Here is a 16,662-nt window from a genome sequence, read left to right as displayed (position 1 = left end):
TTGTGTCTAGTTGTTCTGGTGTGCAGGGCTCTGTAGCGTTGTTTTGAGGGTAGGAGTTGAAACAGTTTATGTCCAGGATGTGAGGGATGTGTAAATATTTTCAAAGGCCTCTTTTTGACTTGTGCAGTATACTGGTCCTCAATGGAAGGCAGGTTAGCTTCCCAGTTTGTCTGTAAGATGGGCAGCCATATAAATGATTGAATGACTGAATAAAATACATGTTAAAAGTGGTCTCTGTTTGAATGGGAAGGAAGCATTTCAAATTTTCCAACTTCATGTGTGCCCCTAAACATTACTCCTTTGCTCCATGAGCTGCCTTGCTTGCTCATTTTGCCTGGAATTGTTTTTGACCTGTAAAACCCTTCATAGTTATCTGAGGGACCACCTCCAATTACAACTATATCTGTCCATCAACTCTTGCAGAGAAGGGACATGGTGGATCCCATCTGCCAGGAGATTGCATTTGACATTTCCCAGAAGTGGGCCCTCTGTTGTGATTCCCACATTATCAAATTTTCTCCCGAAAGTGAGAGTTGATCCATCTCTTTCAGTATTCCATAAATTCCTAAAACCTGACTATGTAATCACACCTGCGGGTCTTAGACTTTGCTGGCTGGGAGTCACAAGTCTTCAAGTTGCCAAGATTGGAGATCCCTGTCCTAGAGAACCAGGAAGATTTTGTGTTGGCTCCCTTGTGGCAGTTAATATGATTGTCTCCTATTTTGTGTGCTTCTTTTATTGTTATATTTAATTATGACTGTTTTATACATATTCATTATTTTTAAATTGTGTCATATGCAACCCAGAATCATTTTCTTGTGAGATGCCCAGCTGTAAAAATTTGATAAATAAATCATGTTCACTCATCCTTTTCCATTTAGTGAATAAGTCTAGATTTCATATCCAAGTTCTCTTAATGATCATTATATGGTACCTAATTCTGGGGCTATGCCTTACAAGTAAATGTATAATTATTTTAAACAAAGTCAATTGCGTTCAGTTGTCCTATCCTTTGTAAAGATAATAGTATCATCAAGGCCCTTTTAAAAATAATTTAGTTGGCACTCTGGATATCTTTTATAGAATTATCCCCTTAGAATTGACCCATTCCAATTTTGCTTAGCTTATCATTTTGATGGGAATTCACCCTCTGGTTGCATGGCTACTATAGAAAAACTAATTAACATCACTTCAGTAGTTTTTAGTGTTAGAGAATAGGCTATTTACTAAATATCTTCTCAGTGCTTTATTCTAACGTCAAGTTTAAAATATCCTTAGAATAAATCCCCTTCTCTCACACATATTTACATATCAGAATATTTAATATCATGTGAAATTCAACCTCCCAATCTTTCTTTTGAGCTAAAAAAAAAGTTTAGTGAATAAATACACACAGGACTAAAAACAATTGGCAAATGAACAAAACAAGTTCAGGATATCTGAACTATCAAAAGTAGATGCACAATAAATCTACAATAAATATTTTATTATTCTGTTACTGATCATTAAACTTTAAGCTCCAGGAAAAGATGGTGAGCGTTAAATCATATAGCCATATAATCCTAGAACTTGGGATCACCGAAGGGAATTAATTTGTATAGATTTAAAAAGTATGTTCTTCATATATTTCATTTTAGGCTTCAAAATATGAATTGGACATTGCATAATGGATATATGGATCTGTCTGTCTGTCTGATGGGTCAAACATAATTATTTATCCAGAAATCTATGCAGAGGGTGGAATAGGTGTGATGTTTCCATACAAACCAGAATTCCATGTTTTCAGGAATTCTGAACAGCATAGAAGTCTCTGTAGGACAGCGTAAATTAAAGGCCTCCTTCGTGCAGAAATTTATACCATTATGGAAACACTTAGGAGAAGTTTTCTTAGTTGTGCTACAATCATGCATTACATTATCCTTACTTTTTCATATGGTACATAACTATATTAGAAAACTTTTTATCATAAGATGGGCTGATGGCTTAATTTTTAAAAAACAAATCCTGGACTTTTTTTCTATTTAGTGCTCCCCTCAAAAAAAATCAGGATCACTTAGCTTATTGTAGCAAGATTTTTTTTTAAAGAGCACTAAAATAAGGGCTGAGCTTCTGGTAGCATATTTATTTGAACAAACTAATAGGTGGAGATGCATCTTGTTTAGAACTATAGTAACTATAGTTAACTATAGTAACTATAGTTAACCATAACTATAGTAGTTATGAGTTAAAAGATAAAAGCATCTAAAATCAAATGCTGATTTTCAAATGACTGCAAATCTAATGCAAATCTTACCTCTGATGTAAGTGGTTTACCATTTTTAAACCAATTATATGAAGGTTTTGGTTTGCCAGTTGCTTCACATTCCCAAACTAAAGTTTCATAAAGAGACTGGACATTGGTCCTACCTGAATGTCCTTTCTCAGTTGGCGGGACCAGCATGGGAAAGCCAGGCATGGGAGTGACTCGGTCTGTATCCAATGGGATCGAGTCTGCTAGTTGAAAAGTACCTCCTCCTCCTGGTGCCTTCCAGCTTTCGGACGAGGATAATGTGGCAGACTGACGCACTGAGCTGTAAAACAAGAAACTGCAAGAGACATAATATGTCCCCCCCCCGGCAGATGACCATGAGTGGCCCTGTGTCCCCCTAGAATACAGGAACCGGGTGCCCAGGGTGGGGCTGGCTGCTGGTCCCGCCAACTGAGAAAGGACATTCAGGTAGGACCAATGTCCATTCTCCAGCAGGGCAGGACCAGCAGCCAGGCATGGGACATACCAAAGCTAAGTCCTATCGGGAGGGATCCGCCCGGTCTGGGTTTGAACCCCTTCTAGGACCCTTTGAGAACCCTGCGAACGCCGCATCAGCAGATGCATAGGAATCGATCTTGTAATGGCGTATGAATGGATTCGGAGAAGACCATGTGGCTGCTTTGCAGATTTCTTCTAATGGAGCCTGTGTGGCCCACGCAGCTGAAGTAGCCGCGCTTCTAGTTGAATGCGCAGTGATGCGACTTGGAATAGGAATTCCCTGAATCTGATATGCTCTGGCAATGCATGCCTTAAGCCATCTACTGATGGAGAGGAAGATACCTTAAGGCCGATAGTGGTAAGTTGAAAGGACACAAAGAGAGCCTCCATCCTCCTGAGAGAGGCGGTACGCTTGATATATATACGGAGGGCTCTCCGGACATCTAGGGTATGCCAGGACCTTTCCAGCCGGAGTACCGGATCTGGAGAAAGTCGGGAAGAATGAGCTCTTGTGATCTATGGAACAGTGAGTTAATTTTAGGTAGGAAGGTAGGATCTAGCCGGAGGACCACCCTATCTGAGTGAAACACGCAGAGATCCGCCCTGATGGAAAGGGCAGCAAGTTCAGAAATTCTGCGAGCTGAAGTAATGGCTACTAGAACGGCCACCTTGTATGTCAAATATTGCAGGCCACACTCCCTCAAAGGTTCGAAGGGGCCCTTGGTGAGGGAAGTTAGAACCTTCGTGAGGTCCCAAGATGGGTACCTGTGGACTACTGGAGGACAAAGGTTGGTTGCTCCCCTCAGAATTGACGGATGAGGGGTTGGTGGGCTAGGGAGCGTTTGGCACCGCAAGTTAAAATAGAAGAGAGAGCAGCTACCTGTCATCGAAGCGTGTTCACTGCCAGTCCTTGCTCCAATCCGTGTTGAAGGAATATCAGGATAGTGACCGTAGAGGCGGTTGTAGGGTCTATGTTCTTGTCTGAACACCAGGTGCAGAAGGTGTGCCAGGTTGATCTGTAGATGCGAATGGTGGAACTACGATGAGACGCCTGGATGGTGTTGACGACATTGGCAGGTAGGTGTCTTTTCCTCAGGAGGCTCCACTCAAACACCAAGCAGTCAGCTTGAACCACTGAGGGTCTGGATGGGCCAGATGTCCTTGGTTAAGTGACAACCTGACCTGAGGAAGTTTCCAGGGAGGAGCCACTGAGAGAGCCACCAGGTCCGCAAACCACAGGCGCCGTGGCCAGTGTGGAGCCAGCAAGATGAGTTCCGCCTGTTCCCTCAGCATCTTCCCGATAACCTTGGGTATTATCGGAATGGGGCCGATAATTACCGGAGGGCCAAGGGCTGCGCAGTCTATGCCCTCCGCCCCCGGGACTGGGTACCTGGAGAAGAACCGATCCAGTTGACGATTGTCTCGAGTGGCAAAGAGGTCTACCAACGGGCTCCCGAAGCGGCGTGTGATCTTGAGGAACAGGTCCGGATTCAGCTGCCACTCCCCATGGTCGACTGAGACTCTGCTGAGCCAGTCGGCTTGTGTATTTGCCACCCCTGATATATGAGAGGCCCGTATGGACCTCAGGTGAGCCTCTGCCCAGAGGCCCAGTTGTACTGCCTCCTGCAACAGAGGCTGAGAGTGAGTTCCCCCTAGGCAGTTCACATGAGCCTTTGCGGCCACATTGTCTGTTAGGATTAGAATGTCCTGATTGAGAACAATGTCCCGGAATGATAGTAAGGCCAGATGAATGGCCCTTAGTTCTAACCAGTTTATGTTGTGGGTCAGGTCCTTTGGGGACCACTGACCCTGAGCCATGTTTGATCCCAGATGGGCGCCCCAGCCGTGAAGACTGGCGTCTGTTGTCAAGACTAGGCGTTGGGTTTCCTGAACTCTCTGCCCTTTGACAGGGCTGGGAGATCCACCATAGAAGAGAGTGTCTGACTTGTTGTGGAAGTTGGACAAGTATTGGTGACGTAGCTGTGTGTGCCTTTTGATAGGGGAGTAAAAACCACTGCAGTGTCCTGCAGTGGAGACGAGCCCAAGGTACAATGCTGATGCAGGAGGCCAGGTTCCCCAAGAGTTGGGGAAGGGTCTTTAAAGGAATAAGGCGCCTCTTGGTTACCCCCTGACTAGATTCTGTAAGTTGGAGTGACGCTCCTGTGACAGATAAACTTGGCCCTCGACTGTATCTATGATGGCCCCTAAGTGTTGGATTCGATTCCTAGGATGTAGGTGACTTTTGGCCCTGTTGATTGAGAATCCATGGGCTTTGAGAACCTGAATTGTCGTGGACAAATCCGCTGCCACCAGGGTCTCTGTCCGGGATTGGATGAGGAGATCGTCCAGATAAGCCTGGATTCTTATTGGGATTGCCTGGAGATGAGCCATGAGAGCGGCCATCAGTTTTGAGAAGACCCTGGGGCAGAGGAGAGCCCAAATGGGAGGGCACAATATTGGTAATGTAGACCCCTGTGGCAGAAGCGGAGGAATCGTCTGTGAGCTGGAAGAATAGGGACGTGTACATATCCTTCCGTCAGGTCCACTGATGTGAGGAAGTCTCCCTCCCTGATGCTCTCCAAGATGGACTGGAGTGACTGCATCTTGAACCGCCTGTAAACTATGTGGCGGTTCAGAGCCTTGAGGTCAAGGATTGCTCTCCATCCCCCCAAGGACTTTGGGACTATGAACAGTCAGGAGTAAAAACCCTGACCATGCTGGTCTCGTGGCACTGGTTGGATGGCCTGAATTGAGAGAAGGTGTTTTATGGCCGATGCCATGAGAAACTGTTTCGTCGGGTCGCGAGATAACGGGCACCTGATGAAGTGACTCGGAGGGGTGGAGAGGAATTCCAGGGAGAGACCCGACCTAATCGTCTCCCTGACCCAAGAGTCCATGGTGGAATCCTCCCATTTGCTGGCGAAGAGAGCCAGTCTGCCCCCAATGGGAGGGATGGACGAGCAGTCAACGTGAGCATCTGAATGGGCGACCTCTCCCCCCCCCCAAAAGGGCCGCTTGAAGGAACCCCTCTGAACCTGACCTCCCTGTCTATCATGTCTACCCTGTCTGGGGGAGAAGGACTGTTGGGTTCTGGAAGTTCGAATCAGCCGTCCTGAAGAAACAAAAATAGGGGGTGGGTCTGGAGTCTGAACATCGGGACATGCTTGGAAGGATCTTGCATTTGTCCTTGGTCTCTATAAGTAAGGGATCCAAGGCAGCTCCAAAAAGTGAGGTGCCCGAATACGGGGCTGAGGCCAACCACCATTGGTTTTTGGCATCAGTTTGCCAGCGCCTGAGCCAAAGAAGGCAGCGTGAAGATACTGTGGAGCCAATCGATTTAGCAGCAAATCGAGAAGCGTTTAGGGTGGCATCGGCTGAGTATTTGATGGCAGCTATAATCTTGTTTAGGTCCTGATGGGACCGAGTGTCAGTGACTGGTAAACATTCACGCAACTGCTTTAACCACAGGAGGGCAGCCCAATTAAAGAAAGAGGCCGAGGAAGAGGCCCTAACGGCCCAGGCTGCTGCCTGATGACTTTTAACTAGGGTTTGCTCGGCATGCTTGTCTTCCGGGTGAAGGGTTTCCTCTGGAGGTCCTGTTACCACAGATGGTCCTGCTAATGCAACCACTGGAGCATCAACTGTGGGGATCTGCAATAATTTAAGGAAGTTAGGTTCCAAATTATACAAGCGGCGGTCCAAGACATTGGATTAGGACCAGCTATAGGAGTGTTCCATTGCCTATCGACTACTTCCACAAAGAGTTTGGGGGCAGGCACCTCTTCTGACTCGACCACCGGAACTGAAAACAAGTCCATGGGTGGATCAGTGGTCTCCGAGGTGGGAATTGGGGCCGGTCGGGCCACTCCCAGCCGGGTAGTGACCTTGGCCTTGTGTAACAAAGACCGAAATAGTTGTGGGTTGAAGAGACCCACAAAGGAGGGTTGGTCTGGGACCAAATCCTCATCCTCAGAGAGGTTCTCATCCCTAAGGTCCCCTTCATCCACCAGTGAGGCCCGAGATGGAGAATGAGCCTGGAAATCTTCAGCTTGAGGTGTGGAGTAGTCCTGCACCAAATCGTGACTAGTTTGGGATGCTACATATTCTGAAACCCATGAATGGGTTCTTGTCTGCCTGGAAGCAGTAATACCCCTCTGAACAGCAGCTGCAATCATTTCTGCCATAACTGCAGGGTCATTAGCCACTGGGGCAACTGCCTGGTGACTCACAGGCCCCATTGGAATAGTGGCACTAGAAGGAACCTCTGCTGACTCAAGTACTGGCGGGCTCCAGGTAAAACCTCCATTACAGATACAGAAATAGGACAGAATAAATCAGAATTGGGCAGAGGTTGGGATGAGTCTACAGATATATCAGGAGATAAAGTTAATGGAGCCCCAGGAGACTGCACAGGAGGCTGAACTGGTAAGGAGGTGGATTGCTGTTCCTGTATAGTATCAGCAGATTCCCTCACTGCCCTAGCAATGGCCCGATCCATAGCCTTCTGGCGTTGCAGGGCCTTCTTTTCAGAAGTCTTAGAAATAGCCTTTTGGGGCTTAGAAATGGAGGATTGAAGTGTCTCTGACCTTGTGGGTGCATGAGAGCTCAAGCACTAGGCCCTGGGCTTGGACTGGTCTGATGTTGCTTCCTTTACTAGGCCGGACTGGAGGAACGGCGGCCATCTTGAAAGGCCTAACCGATAGTTAGGCCTCAAACCCCACGTGGACAAGGCCTGGATGCGAGGCCTATGAGCCTTTAGAGGCCCAAGCCAAGGCCTATTACAGAAATGACCTAGGACAAATTATAATTAAATTACCATTTAAATAAAAATTCAGTGGGGAAATTTTTCCATTCTCTAGGGCCTACTAGGTATTTTGCCACGTGGCTAGTAAAACCGGAGGTGGCTAAAAGGGTAATCATACTCACAGACTGAAGGCCTCAGTGAGTGGCCGGAGAGCCAGTCGAAGATCGATGCAGAGGCCCTGCTGAGTCACCAAGCGATCGGGAATGAAGCCCGGGAGCGCCCACGAAGATCCGGTGACTGGAAAATAGGCCCATCAATGGCCTGATTAAAGACGCCCCAGAGCTCAGGTAAGGGCAGGCTGGCCGGCCTAGACCCTTTTATGGGTAGGCCGAGGCGATCGGGAAGCACCCGGGAGCGCCCAAACTTAATATTAATTAAAGCCGCCACGCGGCTGTGTTTTAAATTCGGCAGCCGCCGAATTTGCCAGCCACGGGGAGGCGTAATTGAGGCCTAACAGCCTCCCCGTTCTTCCAGCAGCTTCTTATGCTGTCCCCAGCGGTATCGGGCTGAATCGCCCTTCTCACTGGGGAGGGGAGAGCTCACCTACAATGGGAGCCTCAACCCCTATACCAGCAGCTGAAGGAATAAATAGGGCTGAATCGCCCCCCTAATTACTTAAGAAAAGCTTACTTTGGGAAGAATTCAAAGGGAAGCAGCTCAGAAAAGTGCGTCTGTCCCAGTCAGATCGAGTCTGAAAGCTGGAAGGCACCAGGAGGAGGAGATGCTTTTCAACTAGCAGACTCGATCCCATTGGATACAGACCGAGTTACTCCCATGCCTGACTGCTGGTCCCGCCCTGCTGGAGAAAGTTGTGTATTCTCAATGTTTTTGTTCCATTCTGGAACAGCTGTAGCAATTAAAAAAATGTAACTGTTTTGGTATAAGCTATCCCAAGGTTTTGGCAGTGTAATCAATCAAAAACATAAACTGACTTTAATATATATATTTTTAAACAAAAAACCCAGCCACATACATTTTAAGGAGGTTATTTGTATATGAAACTCCACAATTTGAATATAAAAATAGATTTTTCTTTCTGTGACTCTGCTAACATTTCTGTCCTTTTCTCAATCTAGTGCATCTGATACATCCATCATTCTGGCTTTGATCTCATCATCCTAATCTGAACTACTGACCACTGAAATATTGCAAGTTTTCAAACATTGTGACAATTTTTATTTATTTATTTATTTTTCGTATTTTTATACCGCCCTGTCTCCCTAGGGACTCAGGGCGGTTAACAACCAGATAAAAATATACATATAAATACAAATAAAAACATCCATTAAAAAAAATTATTATAATTGGCCGAATAATTAAAATGATGATAATAAAATAATACAATCAAAACATATCTTCCTTTTGGTTTAGTGTGTTGCATGAATTCAGCTATTGTTTCAGAAAGTCATTATTAAACAAACTATGGGTTAGAGAGATATGAGAATTTGGACATACTATTTTTCCAGAGCAATAGATTCAAATAGTAAAATATCTGAGTTCTTTACCTTTTTATATTAACCCTTAGTTTCCTAATCTTCAATGATAGACAGTCTAAAATGGATTTTAAGTTTCAACTCTCCAATCATTTTAATATTTTCCCCCAGACATAACTAACATTGTGTTTTTAACCAACTTAGTTTGCTCACCTTATGTAAACAGTTGGCCTCTTGCAATATTGCTTCCTTGTGCATTTCTTGCGATACATTCATAAAAACCTTCATCTTCCTCCTGAAAATCTGGGATCTCAAGGATTCCTTTATATGTGCTGATTTTTCTGGTTAATGAGTTACCATCAGGTCTCTTCCAAGTGATGCTGGGAACAGGACTAAATGAATGTGAGATATTAGAAAATGCAGGAGCAGACAAATTTAAAGCAAAATTGTTATTGCAAAATTGTGTTCTCTTGAACAGTACAGTTAAATACTATAGTATTTAGTACTATGGCATAGTATAGTATATGTATATGTATAGTATATGTACTATACTATGCTATAGTACTAAATACTATAGTATTTAACTGTACTGTTTAGAAATTATTTTGAATGAAAAGTGACTTATTGATTGGTTTTAATAAATATTAGAGATAACAAATAACTGATGAACATCTTGAGGAGGAATAATTCTAGACTTTCTTGAAGAAATTCTAGTGACTGTAGAAGTCTGCTGTGCTTATTTTGATGAATATGATCCATCTTTGACTTTGTTGCTATTCAGAATAGAAGGAAAGTGCTATTGATTTAGCTGCATCTCCCTTATTTATAGTAGCAGAGGTATTAACAGAAGAGACAATATTATTATAACTTGATTTACATACTAAATTTCAATGCTGTACTTTTTTACAGACACTGGAAAGACAATCTAGGGGGAAATGCATGTACACTATCCAACATAATCTTTTGATCCAGATTGTATACTGAATTTGCAAACTGGAACAAATTGATGCTATATAAAGTGGATAATGTCGTCCATAGGGGCTGGACTTTTTTCTGTCTTTATTAGATTATAATAAGAACAATCTTCTTGATGCAGAATAATATTTAGAAACCAGTTTCTGCCTAGAGTAGCCCCATAATAATAATAATAATAATAATAATAATAATAATAATAACAACAACAACAACAACAACAACAACAACAACAACAACAATAATAATAATAATAATAATAATAATAATAATAATAATAATAATTTAATTTTTATACCGCCCTTCTCCCGAAGGACTCAGGGCGGTTAACAGGCAGATAAAATAATACAATATATTACAATAAAAACACTATTTAAAAAACTTATTCAATATGGCCTAAATTTAAAATACAATACAAAATATAAAATAAACCCCAATAAAATCCATATTTAAAAACCCTATTTAAGCCAGTCCTGCTCGGAAGAATAGATATGTCTTCAGCTCGCGGCGAAAGATCCGGAGGTCAGGAAGTTGTCGAAGTCCTGGGGGAAGCTCATTCCAGCGGGTAGGTGCCCCCACAGAGAAGGATCTCCCCCTGGGGGTCGCCAGCCTACATTGTTTGGCTGACGGCACCCTGAGAAGACCCTCTCTATGGGAGCGTACCGGCCGGTGGGAGGCATGTGGTAACAGAAGGCGGTCCCGAAGATATCCCGGTCCTATGCCATGGAGCGCTTTAAAGGTGGTAACCAGCACCTTGAAGTGCACTCGGAAAACCACAGGTAGCCAGTGCAGCCTGCGCAGGATCGGTGTTATATGGGAGCCACGAGTGGCTCCCTGTATCACCCGCGCGGCTGCATTCTGAACCAACTGAAGTTTCCACGTGCACCTCAAGGGGAGCCCCATGTAGAGAGCATTGCAGTAGTCCAGGCGAGAAGTGATGAAGGCGTGAGTGACCGTGCATAAGGCAACCCGGTCTAGAAAGGGGCGCAACTGGCGGACCAGGCGAACCTGGTAAAAAGCTCTCCTGGAGACGGTCGCCAAGTGATCTTCAAAAGACAACCGTCCATCCAGGAGAACACCCAGATTGCGCACCCTCTCCATTGGGGCCAATGATTCGCCCCCAACAGTCAGCCGCGGTTGCAGCTGACTGTACCGGGATGCCGGCATCCACAGCCACTCAGTCTTGGAGGGGTTGAGCTTGAGCCTGTTTCTCCCCATCCAGACCCGTACGGCCTGGATGGGGAGACAACACTTCGACAGCTACATTGGGGTGGTCAGGGGTGGAAATGTACAGCTGAGTGTCATCTGCGTACAGTTGATAACTCACCCCAAAACCACTGATGACCTCACCCAGCGGCTTCATATAGATGTTGAACAGGAGAGGCGAGAGAACCGACCCCTGTGGCACCCTACAAAGGAGGCGCCTCGAAGTTGATCTCTGACCCTCTGCCAACACTGTCTGCGATCGGTCGGAGAGATAGGATGAGAACCACTGAAACACGGTGCCTTCCACTCCCAATTCCCCAACCGCCGCAGCAGGATACCATGGTCGATGGTATCAAAAGCCGCTGAGAGATCTAGGAGAACCAGGGCAGAGGAATAACCCCTATCCCGGGCCCTCCAGAGGTCATCCACCAATGCGACCAAAGCTGTCTCCGTGCTGTACCCGGGTCGGAAGCTGGACTGGAATGGGTCTAGATAGACAGATTCATCCAGGTACTGGGGTAACTGGTGTGCCACCACACTCTCAACAACCTTCGCCACAAAGCGAAGGTTGGAGACTGGACGGTAGTTGCCCAAAACAGCTGGGTCCAGGGAGGGCTTCTTGAGGCCTCACCACTGCCTCTTTCAAGGCGGTGGGAACAACACCCTCCCTCAAAGAAGCGTTGACAATCCCCTGGAGCCAGCCTCGTGTAACCTCCCGGGTGGCCAGCACCAACCAGGAGGGACACGGGTCCAATAAACATGTGATGGCATTCAGTCGCCCCAGCAACCTGTCCATGTCCTTGGGAGCCACAGGATCAAACTCCTCCCAGATGGTCTCAAAAAGACTAGCCTCCGTCACCTCGCCCAAAACTACCCAATTTTGGTCCAAACTGTCCTGAAGCTGAGCGATTTTGTCAAACAGATACCTGCTGAAATCCTCAGCACAACCCTGTAAGGGATCATCGTAACCCTCCTGATGAAGGAGGGAGCGAGTCACCCTAAACAGGGAGGCTGGGCGGTTCTCTGCTGACGCAATGAGGGTAGAGACATAGGCCCGCTTGGCCTCCCTCAATGCCACTAGATAGGTCTGAGTAAAAGACCTAACTAGTGTTCGGTCAGCTTCAGAACGGCTGGACCTCCACGCACTCTCTAGGCGTCTTCTCCGGCACTTCATCTCCCTCAGCTCCTCGGAAAACCAAGGAGCTGGTTGAGACCTATGCCGGGTCAGAAGCCGCAAAGGCATGGCACGGTCCAAAGCGCCCACCGTGGCCTGTTCCCAGGCCGCAACAAGCTCCTCGGCTGAGCTGTGGGTCAGATCACCAGGGAGAGCCCAAGCTCCATCAGGAACCTCTCCGGGTCCATCAGTCGCCTGGGATGGAACCAACGGTCCCGTCTCCCTGCAGTGTTGAGCGGCGGTCCGAAAGTCCAGATGAAGGAGAGAGTGGTCTGACCATGACAAAGGTTCAATGACTAATTCTCGTACTTCCAGATCACTCAACCACTGTCCAGAGACAAAAATCAGATCCAGTGTGCTTCCCCCGAAGTGGGTGGGGCCGTCAATTAATTGGGTCAGGTCCATGGCCGTCATGGAGGCCATGAACTCCCGAGCCGCCGTTGACAACACACCGGCTGATGGCAAGTTGAAATCCCCCATGACCATAAGCCTAGGGGTATCAACTGCCATCCCGGCTATCAACTCTAGCAACTCGGGCAGGGCTGTTGCCACGCAGCAAGGAGCCAGGTACGTGATCAACAAGCCCACCTGCATCCTACGCCCCCACTTCACGTTAAGGGATTCACAACCGGCTATCTGAGGAACAGTGGCCTCCATCGGCTCCAGACTTTCTAATAACCACCGCCACCCCTCCACCCCTACCTTGGGTCCTCGGCTGATGAAATGCCCGGAAACCCGGTGGGCACATCTCCACCAGGGGAACCCTCCCTTCAATGCCCAACCAAGTCTCCGAAATGCCCATAAGGTCTGCAGCCGCCCCCCTGTATAAGATCATAAATCAGGGGGGCTTTATTCACTACAGACCTAGCATTGCATAACATCAGCCGAAGGTCCAAGCCCTGGGGATACTGGCCACTCGGGGAATGGGAGAAGTCTGAGGGGCTGGAGCGCGCAATCGCTCTCAAACAGTGAGTGCGCACCCCCTGAACATGATACGGCCCCCCACTTCCGCCATATCTGCCTCTCCCACTTACCGTACTGATGGAACGGCCCTCTGGAATTGGAGAATAAGGCTTCCCCTTCACCTCCGAACCTAATGAGGTATCGCCGCGAGCAATCGCAAGGACTGGCTCCCTCCCTGATGGGTTTCCCTGATACCCGTCTTTACCCTCCCTCCCCTTAAAAATTGTTTATCTAAAAAGCCCCAAAGGTTCTTTCTTGACGCATGCCATCTCTCTGGGTCCCAAAACCCGTCATTGAGATAGGCCCCCGATAACGTAGAGGGCCATTTCTGTGAGGCGGAGGACCCTCGCAGACGATGAAGTTCTAACGAAGAATAAATCATATCTCGTATCAGGCATAATTGGCGCAAAAATGAGTTTATCCGTAACCGTAGATGATGATAAAGCAGTCATATTCAGAACCGATGACATAGGTCCCACAGATGGTAAAAGACGATGGACGTTCTCTCAAGGAGTCCCTGTTCAAGATGGTAAAAATAATAAAAGATATAAAGATGTTAAAAAATAGCCGCTGCCAACCTCCTCCCCCTGTAAACACCTCACACCCAAACAGGGTAAGTGGGAAGGGGGGGTAGAAGGAATCCAGGATAGGCTGGTCTTAACCTGGTTAGCCCGAAAGCAAATCCCGGGCAGCATACAAACGCTGACCCAAGCCCATGCGTGATCATATAGCGATCCTGATAGGTAGTCCCAGCTGGCCCCCATCCAACGCTCCAGAGTCCAGGGGGGGGAGAGACTGAGCTCCAGAGTCTAAACTTCCCATTCTAACTCTGAAGTCAAGGGGAAGAAAAGGAGACCTCCATGACTAAGTACATGTCCAATCGAACAAGCAAAGCGAAAATGACCAGCCCTGAGACAGTCTCATCAGATCTTATCAGGTCCAGGAGAAAAAATCCAGGGAGAGGAGGGAGAAGAAGGAGAAAGCATGCTGCCACCGCTGCCACTAGGAAAGCTCCGACGACGCCATTATCCATGACAGATGTCCTCGCCGTCCCCACCGCAGCCATGGACATGCCCCCCCTCAACAACCCCCGTTCCGTGGGGGACCTCGTCGGGGCTCTTGACGGGCTCTCCCATCAAGAGCAGAAGATTTACGGGGCTCTCACTGCTGCTGTCGCCCCCCCCGCAGCAAAAGTTCGACAATGCTGCCGGGGAATAGGCCGGACGCCACCCCACCCCGCACCAAGATAGGCAGCAAATACATTTAATAATAATAACAATAATAAGAATGCAATAAGGCATACTGAAATTTAAGTATTTATTCACAGGACAGTCTCTCCCTTTACCCACTTTATCCCCTCTCGTGTGTTTTCCCCAAACCTGGAACTGCAAAATTGGGTGAGTGAAGATGATGATATCTTCCCATCAGATTATTTTGCAGGTCCAATGTGTAACCTCTGGCGTACATCCAATTCTCAGAAAATTGAGTTGGGCTTACAGTTACCATGGATGTCGTTTCTTCCATACCATCGGGGGCAAGTTGAAATTTCCTCAAAATTAAAAGATACACCTGCCAGCCTGGGTGATGGAATTTAGCAGCTCAGGAAGGAATGCCATTGAATAAAAGGGAGTCCAGTATAGCAGGAAGAAGCCCAACTGCTTCCTAGAGCTCATCTTAAACCAGATGCTCTCATATCCAGTTGTCTGAAACCCACAGCTTTGGAAAACCATTGCTCCTATAAATGAAAAGGACCTCCCCACCCCGCTGCCTTGGGCTTGCAGCTTGTGTGAAACCTGAAACCCAGGTAGGGATATCTCCAAGAAGTGAACCCACTCCTTCAGAACCACCTAGGCCTCAGTTTTACATGCCAGGTTAGTTGCCTTATCCACAATTAAATCATTGTCTTATTACATAACATTTTGTCATTCAGTAACAGTCCAGGACCATAAAGAATCTGAAGGCATGACTTCAGGGATATTGCCTGAGGACTGGAGGCCAGACCAGGTCTTGACTCTGGCTCCCAGCCTCCATCTGAGTGGCCAGTCCTCAGCTTCTCACCATTGGATAGTGTAAACTACCCAGAATCATTCTGGATAGTGAAATGGACAGCGGCTAAGTGGCTAAGATACTGAGCTTGTCGATCAGAAAAGGTTGGAGGTTCAAATCCCTAGTATAGGTTTCCTGTGTGAGCAGAGGGTTGGACAAGATGACCTCCAAGGTCCCTCCCTTTCTTGTTACTATTAAATACGAGTTTAATAAATCTCTTTCTTTCTATATCATGGCCATAATAAAACTGCCTATCCTCTCTTTTACTTTTTGGTCCTCCACCCTCACTATTCCACTTCCATGCCATAGAGCACACCGGGTTATCTCATTCTCTCCTTGTATTGTGTTGTGTTGTGTTGTGTTGTATCCTTCTCTTTTTCCCCACAATAGTCCTGTGAGATAAGTTGGGCTGAGAAAGAGAAACTGGTCCACAGTCACCCAGCTGGCTTTTGTGGCTAAGGAGAGACTAGAATTCACAGCTTCATGGTTTCTAGGCCATCACCTTCACCACTATGACCAAACTGGCTCCTTTTTTTCTTTCCTTTGGAGGTTTTGAACATGTGTTGCATCTACTGTTATAGAATTGTCAGTGATTTGCAAAGCTTGAAATGAAGTCCATAATCCTCAATTGCATTATATTCCCAGCTGCATGTTTATCTTTCCTTAAAACTTCTGAATGAGACTAATTAGCCATAAATAGCACTGCTACAACCCAATTTCCCAACTGTAGTTTTTAATATAACAATTTAAAATAAATTATTTTAGATGTTTATAAAATACATTGGGTGCTTGATTTGTGCAATTATTTTAAGTATAGAAATGGGCCTCTAGAATTTGGACTTTAAGAGCCTTAATAAAGTTCCCTATCAATGGTTTTTCAGAAAAGTTAGCATTTGTGGTGTAAGAAGAGCTGTCTTTTTATGAATTGCTAAAGTCTAAAACAAAGGGGAAATAAAAAACAAAAAGAAAGAAATAGAGACCCTTTTTTTAAAAAAAATTGAATTTATATCCCGCTCTTCTCCAAACTCAGGGCGGCTTACACAGTGTTAAGCAATAGTCTTCATCTATTTGTATATTATATACAAAGTCAACTATTATTGCCCCCAACAATTTGGCTCCTCATTTTACCTACCTTATAAAGGATGGAAGGCTGAGTCAACCTTGGGCCTGGTGGGACTTGAACTTGCAGTAATTGCAAGTAGCTGTGTTAATAACAGACAGACTTAGTCTGCTGAGCCACCAGAGGCCCCTCTGGTGCCTCTCAATATTCAATACCCTCAATACCCTCAGTATTCTATATTGGAACTAGTCTTTTTAA

At 46.2% G+C, this 16,662-nt stretch overlaps 1 protein-coding gene across 1 annotated transcript in view; it reads right to left on the bottom strand.

Moving 5' to 3' along the window:
- The window catches only part of CNTN6 (contactin 6), a 199,193-nt gene that overhangs the window by 86,373 nt on the left and 96,158 nt on the right, over positions 1-16,662 (bottom strand). Inside the window, 3 exon segments of the mRNA XM_058167816.1 lie at positions 2,294-2,393; positions 8,361-8,397; positions 9,197-9,375. Coding sequence (XP_058023799.1) covers positions 2,294-2,393; positions 8,361-8,397; positions 9,197-9,375 — 316 coding nt within the window.

The sequence above is a fragment of the Ahaetulla prasina genome, chromosome 2 (assembly GCF_028640845.1).
Source record: "Ahaetulla prasina isolate Xishuangbanna chromosome 2, ASM2864084v1, whole genome shotgun sequence".
Lineage (NCBI taxonomy): Eukaryota > Metazoa > Chordata > Lepidosauria > Squamata > Colubridae > Ahaetulla > Ahaetulla prasina.
This window is presented reverse-complemented; position numbering and strand designations above follow the sequence as displayed.